The 11,547-nt window shown below is 37.8% G+C and overlaps 1 protein-coding gene across 1 annotated transcript in view; it reads right to left on the bottom strand.

The window, feature by feature from the left end:
* Positions 1-26: 26 nt before the first annotated feature.
* LOC127162284 (deleted in malignant brain tumors 1 protein-like) overlaps positions 27-11,547 on the bottom strand; it is a gene marked incomplete at its 3' end in the record, with an annotated part of 21,909 nt that continues 10,388 nt past the window's right edge. Inside the window, 9 exon segments of the mRNA XM_051105059.1 lie at positions 27-263; positions 987-1,283; positions 1,444-1,752; positions 3,761-4,075; positions 4,329-4,390; positions 10,608-10,671; positions 10,756-10,830; positions 11,011-11,073; positions 11,229-11,285. Of these exon segments, the coding sequence (XP_050961016.1) occupies positions 27-263; positions 987-1,283; positions 1,444-1,752; positions 3,761-4,075; positions 4,329-4,390; positions 10,608-10,671; positions 10,756-10,830; positions 11,011-11,073; positions 11,229-11,285 (1,479 nt within the window).

Here is an 11,547-nt window from a genome sequence, read left to right as displayed (position 1 = left end):
GTTTTCATGCGATGGTGATGTTGGACAGAAGTGAATCTGAGATTCATTTCCTCTGCACTGAATCTCTTGTGTCCACATCTGAGTGTCTCCTTTGCCAAAAGCAGCTGCTCCCAGCACCTGTACAGGAGCCCCACAGTCCAGCTCTCTACACACAACCTCTGCATCCTGCTGGTCAAAGGCAGCGTCACACACTGACATCCACGTCTGATCATGAAGTATCTCTAACCTCCCAGAACAGCGAGAACCTCCAACCAGCCTGACACCTGAACATGGAAAAAAACAAACAAACAAACAAACAAACAAAAAAAAAACATTTCATTTTTTAGAAATGATTAATCTCAAGAAATATACCACTTTTTTTCTTTAATCCTGTCATAATTTTTAACATTAATCACAATTTATTAATGTTCAAAGAAACTCATATGAAAAACTTGGCTAAAAAAACACTTCAAAGTAGTCCCTGGAGGACTATTCTCCAAAGTTCAGCTTAATTCTTAATTAAACACACCTGAATTAGTTAAGCTTACCTGAGCAGATGACTCCAGCATCTCTACTATGATCACAACTGTCTTTACCCCATCCTGATGACCCACAGTTCCTTAATCTGGACTCTGGTCCAGTACACCTGATTTGATTCATCCAGATTGGTCCTGATCCTGGTCCAAAATGAGCGCCACCCAGAGCATCTACAGCTTCTCCACAGTTCAGTTCTCTACACACCACTGCAGCATCAACCATATCCCAGCCGTAATCACACACTGTTCCCCACTGACCTCTATGAAGAACCTCCACTCTACCACTGCAAAGGCTGTTACCACCAACCAACCTCACATCCACACTGTCTGTATATTGAACATAAAGGAGACATGAAGAAATATGGAAATAAGTGAGAAAGAAAGAGCAAGATGGAAAATAACAAATAACTTTTGATAATACATACATGTTCAATTCTGAGATCTGAATGTAGAAAGAAATTTAGTTCCAACCTGCACACATCAGTCCAGCACTGTATGAACAGTTGTGTTTGTCTGAGGATGACACTGAACAGAATGAAATCTGAGATTCATTTCCTCTGCACTGAATCTCTTGTGTCCACATCTGAGTGTCTCCTTTGTTAAAAGCAGCTGCTCCCAGCACCTGTACAGGAGCCCCACAGTCCAGCTCTCTACACACAACCTCTGCATCCTGCTGGTCAAAGGCAGCATCACACACTGACATCCACATCTGATTATGAAGTATCTCCAATCTCCCAGAGCAGCGAGAATCTCCAACCAGCCTGACTCCTGAACAAGCAAGAAAATAAAAAAAATTACGAAAAAAAAAAAAAAAAAAATTCAATTTTTTCGATTTTCAATTTAAAAATAGTGAGTAAAACAGAAATGAATAAAATTTAGGCAGGCAGCTTCATCAATTAAATAATTTCAGAGGTTTGGAGAATCTGACCTGAGCAAATGACTCCTGCATCTTCAGAATGAGCACAATAATTTTTACCCCATCCTGCTGACTCACAGTTCTTCAGTGTTGATTCTGATCCTGAACATAACACTACACTCATCCAGACTGGTCCTGATCCTGGTCCAAAATGAGCATCATATAGAGCATGTACAGGTTCTCCACAGTCCAGTTCTCTACACACCACTGCAGCATCAGACAAATCCCAGTTATCATCACACACTGTTCCCCACTGACCTCTATGATGAACCTCCACTCTACCAGCACAGTGACTGTGACCACCAACCAACCGCACATTCACTTGGTCTGTATATTGAACAGAGAAAATGGACATGAAAAATGGGACATAGATAGAGAGAGGGGGTATATTTGGTAGTAGTATATTTGGATACTACATTTATATTGTCTCTGGATTGGAATTAGTTCGAACCTGCACAATTCAGGCCAACGTTGTTGTGAGTTGCGTTTTCATGTGATGGTGATGTTGGACAGAGGTGAATCTGAGATTCATTTCCTCTGCACTGAATCTCTTGTGTCCACATCTGAGTGTCTCCTTTGTCAAAAGCAGCTGCTCCCAGCACCTGTACAGGAGCCCCACAGTCCAGCTCTCTACACACAACCTCTGCATCCTGCTGGTCAAAGGCAGCGTCACACACTGACATCCACGTCTGATTATGAAGTATCTCTAACCTCCCAGAGCAGCGAGAACCTCCAACCAGCCTGACTTCTAAAAAGCACACAATTAAAATGTTATTTATTTATTTTTATATAAAAACAAACAAACACTTTTTTTTTTAAGATTAAGGGTTTTTTAATCAATAACAAAATTCACTTTTTTCATACATTTATATAAAACAAGGTCTGAAAAGAAATTTAACAGGAGCTGAATTCTTTTAGCTTGCATTTTTGTGTTATCTGCTGTTCACTGTAACATAGAAATGGTTTTTTAACATTTAGGAAGAAAAACACTACACAGGGCAGATGTTTGTATTTATATTTTAATGCAGCTAAAATCCAAAACAATGACAACATTGGGTAAAAATGAAGTAGGTCTAAGAAGCAGACATATATCATACTTACATTTATTTATCAGACTGTTTGAAGTGAAACAAGGAAAACTCAGTGAACATTTAAGAATTAGTGTATTAAAAGTTGTGTTTACTTAGAAGGGATGTGGTTACAGATGTTTCTATGTAGTAAGGATTCTGAACAGGGGTGTTCAAGAATGTTGGGGAGTTGAGGGCAAATTAGTAGAATGGGGGGTATTAGTTCACAAATGGTGTACTGCAGGAATTAAATGCTTTTGTAGGCCAAAACTCAGAAACTATTTAGCATTTTAGCATTAGATTGACCAAATCAAACATCTAACTGAAGCCATGCTTTGAGTGTCTAACTTGGCAGGTAACTTATGTGACAACCTAAGGTAATGTCACATTTTGAAATTTGCTGGCTTTTAACTTGAAATTTGCTGGCTTTTAAAGAGCCAAGAAGTTGTTCAATGACTATTGAACATTACAGGTTTTGACATTACTGTACTTTTTAAAGTTGGGCACTGATTGACAACAGCGTATAAAGTGAAATGTATGTTCACATCACAAAAATTCATACAAAATTGCATGTACAGTACTTAGTATCATGAGATCTTGTTGAAGCTGAGGTGGGATTATGTAATAGTTACCAAAGATTCAGCTGGCCAGACTTTTGAACACCACTGTTTTTCAAACATATTGAGTTGATGATGGCTAAGGCTCCAAAGTAAAAAATAAAATAAAACAACAACAACAACAAAAAACCTTTATTCCCATGTTGTAAGCTTTTCTTCAGATGACACAGAAAATGATGGAGTTAATTTTGTGGACAGTGGTTTTGTGCTGCTTTGTGCTTTGTCTGTTAATTTAATTATTTTACACAAGCCCGGCTCCAGAATCAAATCACTGAGGGTGCTTCTTACTTCTTAAAATAATATTACATACATGCATACATACATATATAAACAATGAGTGGATTCTAACTCAAACACCCCTGATTGGCTGTTGGGTTCAAGAAATCAACACATATGTGATTGGCTACATTGCTCAACGTTGATAAACACATTGAAATAGAACCCGATCTCCAGAGTGCAAACTATGCACTAGTTTGCCAAATCTGCAATTAAATGCCATTATTACATTATTATCATTGCCATTAACACCCTCTAGCACCCCTGTATAGGACAAGGCCTGATTTTACATTTTATGTGAGCCAGGTTAATGAAAGTTGTGCCAGTTTTTACTTATGTAATAGCAAAGTGAGGTTTGAAAAAACTTACCTGAGCAGATGATTCCAGCATCATTAGAATGACCACAAATATGCTTATCAAATCCTGATGATCCACAGTTCTTCAGTGTAGACTCTGATCCATTGCACACAACATATTTCATCCATATTGGTCCTGACCCTGGTCCAAAATGTGCATCACTCAGAACATCTACAGGTTCTCCACAGTCCAGTTCTCTACACACCACTGCAGCATCAGCCAAATCCCAGAAAACATCACACACTGTTCCCCATTGACCTCTATGAAGAACCTCCACTCTACCAGCACAGCGACTGTGACCACCAACCAACCTCACATTCACATGGTCTATTGGTGAAAAAGATAAATGATATAGAGAGAGAGAAAGACAGAGGGAAATAACAGAAATAGGAAAAAAAAGAAAAAGTAGGATGAAAATTAATAACAGAAACAAAAAAAAAATATATTAAATGCACAGAATATCGGTAATATGTTGATTATTTTCCTCAAATAAACACATAAACCTACCAGCAGTAATGAGTTTTAACACAAACATCAGCATCAGCATCCTGCTGGAACCACTATTTTATCAGCTCAGAACAGAGCACAAGATTCTCGTCCGCTCCCTCAAACACACTGAAGAAACTGGCTCCTGTCAGCCCCCTAAAGAGAGAGAGAGACTCACAGCTGCCAATGACACTCACTGTTACCTTATTAGACACAACAGAGGAAATCATCAAACACAATCAGTGACAAATCAGAGGAGGCATTTCTGATTTTCACCATATATATCAAAAGAATGTCAGTGCTGAAAATAACTCCTCCTTCATTTTAAGACTCTTCACAGTGGGTGCACACACACGTTATACGAGCAAAAAATAGTCACACATTATTTGGCAGACTTTGAAGACTCAGAGAGAGGAAGCACTCTGTGTTATTTACAGAATCAGACCCAAACACCTGCTGATACAGACAGTGATAACTGCTCATTATAACACATGCAAAAATAAATTTAATTTGGTATTATTGTCAAATATGTATGTATATGGGTAGTTGGCAAATAGGCAGTAAAAAATGCTTTTTGTGTAAAAGTCCATTTTTGAAGAGGAAATGCATAGGGTACAACAGGGCTATAAATAAATCGGGACAATAAATCATATAAGTAGTTTATTTTGATTTAATGATTTATAAATTATTTATAAATTATAAATTTTGATTTAATGATTTATAAATGAGGTGGCAAAGGGGGCCCTTTACCCCACACGGGGTAGAAGGCTCACCAACATGGGGCAAAAAAATCCATCAAGGATCAAACTAATTTGCACATGTATGGAAGAAAATTAAAGACAGATGTCTTTGAAACAAAAGCGCATGCTGATTTGCACTAACCGAAAAAATAATGCATTGAATTAACAGTGCTAGCATTTTAATGCCTTGTATTTTCAGGGCTTGCATTTTTAGGCTCTGAAATTTAACATAGTTGTTTATTTAAGCTGGGAATATTTCAGTTCAAAATATTTCACACACATTTTCATAACTAAAGATTCATATTCACCTTCCAGAATTCACTTCCCAAATATTCAATCTGTTTAAAAATACGATGCATAATATTCGACAGGCAAATGTCCGCTGCTACTCGTTTTCCAGTGTAGACCACATGTAAGCAGCTTTCTCTAACGCATAGGAGATTATAATGTTGTTTTACCCGACGCTCATGTACACAATTAACATTACATCTGATGAAGACATATATTGCTTTCGGTTGCTTAGTTTCCTTAAACTTTGTATCATGGCTTGTGTGAGGCTGTGCTGTAAATACTGTAAAGTGTTTCCCTCATATATACGTCACACTCCGGAATTCCGTGAAACGCATTTCAGTGAACTAATGCAGCGATATAAGACCTCAGATCTCAGAGTACACTTTACTGATGATATGACCTATGTAGTCTACAGTTAAGCAGATGTAGAGCGTGAATGAACGCGCAGGGTTTCATGCCGTTTCTGTAAAAAAAAAAAAAAAAAAAAAAAAAATGCTTCACGCGGCTCAGTGGGCTCACACAATGATAGCAATTAAAAGAGCAAACTCATAATACACCGACCTCACTGATGATGCAAACTATATACAAACAGGTGAAATCAGAATATGAACGCAAGTTATGCAACGCACAAAACTGCACGTTAAACATATTTCCCATAAAGGACCCATAAGGTTTTATTCTGACACCTGGACATGACTCTCCGCAATCTTTGATGAAATCGGTCAGTTTTCTCTGTATTAGAGACCTTTTGAAGTTACTATTTGAATTTACTGGTTCCATGGACGGAAAAGTTTACAGGTGTTCATCAAACAAATTTAGGATTATAAAAACCTGTTTCGGTATTGTTTTCGTTATTGATTTAAATCAGTAATCAATCATAATTATTATTTTATCACTCTGCGCGGCAACACTGTACCATCGCGGATCACAAGTATAACCAAACTATCATATCTGTTCTCATACCAAAACATTATAATTAGTGTTGTTTCCAAGTAAAAAAAAAAAATAAAATGATCACAATCTTATGCTAATATATAACTTATCCTTACAAGCATGCATATACACACACAAGCACATGCATGTAAAATCTCCTTCCTCACTAATGACTCCTCACTGTTGTGAAAGCTGAGGAAGCACTTCCTCTCAACAGAATATGTGCAGATATTGTATATGAATTACAATTCTTATAAATGCATTACAATATCATGCAAAAATGCAAATACATTTAGACAATTCTAACTTTTTTCTTACAAATATCATATACACGTATGCCTGGTATGGCCATATGTGATTCCATTACGGTACAATGTTGCCTTGAGGCAACATGCAGTTTTTTGTAATTTCCTATGATATATTTGATGATATATTATGAAAAGTTTTTGAAAATACTTCTTTACTAATCAGGGAAGGTGATTCAGATTTTTTGTTGGCAATTATATGAATTAAATTTGATGAAAACTGCACCTTTCTCTGGACAAAATATGGAGTCATGTGACATGTGCACATGTCCTGAAAGAGGGAGCAAAATAGACCCCTATGGGTCATGTGACCACTTTTTTGCAATTTCATTTGTTAGTATTTGACTTCTTCTTTATTTAAGATAGCATTTATTCATTAAATGGGTGGCTCATTTTATTTAAAACACCAAAAATAGGCTGTGTTGCCTGGAGGCAACACGGTACCATAGAGGGTTAAAATAAACGGCAACAAACGATCGTGACTCATAAAAACAGCCTACATAAAAATGTATAATAATAATAATTATAATTGTAATAATAATGACATTACAATTGTGCGAACTTTGCATCATCATTAAACAAAACACTGCATGCAACTGAGAACAGTTTCCTTTTTACCGAGCAAACAGCAAAAACAGCGAGAAAAACCGTGGCAGCTGCCAGGAACTCTGGCAGCTCTCCCGAAGTGGCATCGCGAGCTGCCACTGCCAGCATTCGCGCCTGTATACGTTATGGGCTAGCGGCAGCTTGGCACTCCTTATGTGTGTGTATCTTCTATATGGGAAAATACAATTTAGCTTATTGGACTCATATACTGGTCGCATCTGGTCTGGTCGCAAACGATCGTGACTCATAAAAAATACTTAATATATAATAACAATAATAATACAACTGTGGGAAGTTCATCATCATTGAAAAAGAAAAAAACAAAACAAAAAAAACACCACCGCACGCCACTGACAACAGTTTCGTTTTTACCGAGCAAACAGCAAAAACAGCGAGAAAAACCGTGGCAGCTGACAGTGGAAATCCCTGGCAGCTGGGGATGCCACCGAAGTGGCACCGCGAGCTGCCACTGCCAGCATTCGCGCCTGCTCTCTCTCCCGACACTGACCTGCTCTCGCGAATGAACAGGCAGTATCTGTCATGTCGGCGTGACTGGAGTGCGGGAGACGGAGCGGGCGCGGGCGCATCAAGCGCAATCATCAAACAGATCTCAAAGGATGCCGTCGCCACGGTCCTGACCGCACCATCACTGTCTTTACTGGGTGTTCTAGCACATATTTGCATTTATTCACATATGACTGGATGTGGTGGACTGTCATGATTTTGGCTAATGCAGGAGACCACTGAATGATGAATGCATCAGAGTTAGAAGTGGCTATACGCAAAGCCGACTGATAAAGAAGTGATAAAGTGGGTATACGCCGTATACCTGTGTACTCCACTACACTATCATAACTTCTACTTAGCGCTTGCTCCTTTTCTGCAGATCAGTTTTTGTGAATGAATGACTTGTACTATAGAGCTGTAATCTGGCCCGAGACCGGCAAGTACATTTTGATTGGCAGCTTTTTAAAAGCCCGAACCCGTTTACAGCCCGACATTATTCAAATGTGCGCAAGCACACAGCTCTTTTGCCTTTTGTCAAGAATGAGTCATTTATATATGTTTTAACATAATTTATTCATGACTAACTTAGGCTATAGTCCACTTGGAAGTTGGAACAAAGAAATAAAATAAGTCCTCTGTAACATCGTAACATGCCAACATTAGCCTATATACTCTGTCTACATTATGCATTTAAGACTCAGTTGGTTAAGACTCAAAAGGTCTTGGTGACCTTTACTCACCAAGATTAGGCTACATGTTTTTGTGGAGGACATTTATTGAATCCACGGTAGATGGCTTTAGCGCGGTCCTGCGCTCACTGATGGTGCGTCTAGCAGCACTGAATACCCTTTCACTGCTGCTGCTGCTACTGGCCGGGATGCATAGTACTGATCTGGCTAATTTTGCAAGTTTTGTAAATTTTGCCAAAACGTAATCGCCAGAGGCAAGCCTCCGTTTCACCTCCTCAAGATCCATTTTCGCATCTTTCTCGCGCTAATCGAAACGCATCACATGACGGCTCATTTACCACGCAAGCCCGCGCGCAAGCCCGCGCCCGGCCCGAGCCCGTGTAAAATTATATAAAAATTAAGCCCGAACGGGTCCTGTCGGGTTCGGGCAAATATCTTCAGCTCTATTGTATCACTGGTCGCTTTGGCCTTTATCAACAGCCGCTTGCGCCACCTGCTGGTGAGCGACTTATAGCAGCTGGAGATCGTGCATCGGTGCTCTATTGTTATTTCTGCAGCTCCCGGATGTGATATGCCGAATTTGAACCACTGAATTTGTGGAAGCGAATTTGTGCAGTGAAATAAAATGGACCGAAATTTGCCTGTCGAATATTATACATCGTATTTTTAAATAGATTGAATATTTGGGAAGTGAATTCTGGTAAGTGAATAAATTTTTGAATTTTTAGAAATGAAAATATTTGTGAAATATTTTGAATTGAGGAAGACAATGCTCAATTGCAGTGTTGCCAAGTCTGCTGTTTTCCCGCGGAATTGGGCTACTTTAACAGTGTTGCTGCGGGTTGTTTCTCATGTCCGCGAATTGAAGCGACCACAAAAACGTGATATTTATCCACTGGAATGCGAATTTTAGCAGGGGTACCCCGCCAAGCAACAGGTATTTTACCCTGTGGAATGTGATTTTCAATCTAAACACGATTGTTTTGGTCTGGTTTTGAGTTGCAATTGGGTGGGTTTTGTGTAACAACCTGGCAACCCTGCTCAGTTGGCAGCAGTTTCACCCCACAACTTACAAGTCTAAAGGATCTGCTGCTAACAACTTGGTGCCAGATACCACAGGACACCTACAGGGCTCTTGTAGAGTCTATGCCTTAATTGGGTGTCCTTTTAGCAGCCAACAACATATTAGACAGGTGGTCATAATGCTTTGGCTCATCTGTGTATTATATTGCATTTTTATCTTACAGCCATTAAATATTAACTAGCACCTTACATATTTTTAATTGTCTTACATTACATGATTTTTTTTTTTGTATGTTGCTGCTTTGGTGGGATTGCAAAACAATCATGCCAATAAGTACCTTGAAACTTCTGACCTACAAACTAACTTGAGAATGACTGTAAAGTACCCACAGTTAAACCTACTAATTAATGAACCCTTAAAAAAAGTCACTAAAGTAAATATAACTAAATAACTGCAACATGGTACCACCCACCAAATTTTACACATTATGTACATTGTTCTAAGTAAAGACAGACACATTTTTATTGATGGCAGCGTTTGGGACAGTTTACATAAGCATCTGACTCCAGCATCTCTATATGATCACAGTATAACTTATACAATCCTGCTGCACAGTCCTTCAGGGTGGATTCTGAACCAACCCATCTGACATGATTCATCCAGATTGGTCCTGATGCTGGTCCAAAGTGTGCCTTAGAAAGAGCATCTACAGGTTCTTCACAGTCCAGCTTTCTAAAAGTCCCTTTTACACAATAATAAAATACATTCATTTTGAACTAATTTAAAATGCTAAACAAGAGTTAAATAGAATGAAGAAGATTTTCACAGAATTTCAGCAAATGCCTTCAGAAATTTCTATTAATGCAATTGATCTTCACAAAACTGCAGTAAAAGACCATAAAATCCAGGACTGAAATCACACTAAAATGTGCTGGCTCAGTCCGAACTGTCATTAGATTCCCAATATTATTTTGTTTGTCTGTCTGACTGTGTCTATAGACACACACAAATCAGAGCATAAAAGTCTCCAGCAAAAAACAACAACAACAACAACAACAAAACAAAACTAAATTAAAAAACAAACAAACAAACCAAACAACAGCATGATTAGTCGATAGCCAAATGTCCTATAAAGGCATATAGTTTCTGAATCTGAATAATCTGAATAATTTGGAAATAAAAAAGTAAATTCATCAACCAAAAAAAAAAAAAAAATAAAAAAATAATAATAATAATAATAATAATAAAACAAAATAAATAAATCTCCAGAAGCTTTACTGAGCTATGATGGTGGGTGTGGCCAATGAGTCATACAGTCCCTCCTCTCCTACATCGTCATAGTCTACAAAAATGAAAAATAATGAAAAATTCTTATTCAATATTGAGATATGCAGTGGTGTGAACAATTATCACAAAAACAACTTACCTAACATGTTTCTCACATCTTCATTGCTGTTCTTCAAATCATCATCATACTCTTCTTGATCTCCCTCTGATAGACCTGCTTTAATAAAAGCTCATTGTAATGTGTAACACAGCCTGTGTCATTGATCTCTTTCTCCTCATGACTGTCTGAGACATTACATTAAACCTGATAAAGCCATGATGATTCATAGAAATGCATGTTCAAAATATCATAAAAACAATACATGATTAAAAAAAGAAGTTATGTGTGACTCACCTGTTACACATTGACAGCACTGTCTACTACTGATGGCATCATCGTAATACTCTGGTGTGTCCACTACACATACACACAAAGATTATAAGCTCTTATCTATAATTAAAGTTGCTTAAATAAGATTTTATTTTTATCCAGATTGGCCTTTACTTTAAAGAAATAGGGAGTAAAAACACATTAGCAAATTTATATAAAAATTAAAGCACACTTTTTAATACCATAGTTCTGTCCACTGCTGATGATGACGTCATCATAATAGCCCTCTGGTGTGTGGTCTAGAAATTTAAACATAAAACCAATGCCATCATGCCCAGAATGAACTTGAATTAATTATAATTATACATAGACCAAAAACAAAACTACAAGTAAGGAAGAGAAGCAGCACCTGTCTCATTAAATGGATTTAGTCCATTAGCATCTTCATAGTATCCTGGTTTCATTTCATTCACCCAATAAATAAATAAATAAATACATAAATAAATCGTACTGTACACATTTTCTGTATTTTGTGAATTACACCATTTCAATTGGTCTACT

Source organism: Labeo rohita, unplaced genomic scaffold, assembly GCF_022985175.1.
Source record: "Labeo rohita strain BAU-BD-2019 unplaced genomic scaffold, IGBB_LRoh.1.0 scaffold_875, whole genome shotgun sequence".
Classification (NCBI taxonomy): domain Eukaryota; kingdom Metazoa; phylum Chordata; class Actinopteri; order Cypriniformes; family Cyprinidae; genus Labeo; species Labeo rohita.
This window is presented reverse-complemented; position numbering and strand designations above follow the sequence as displayed.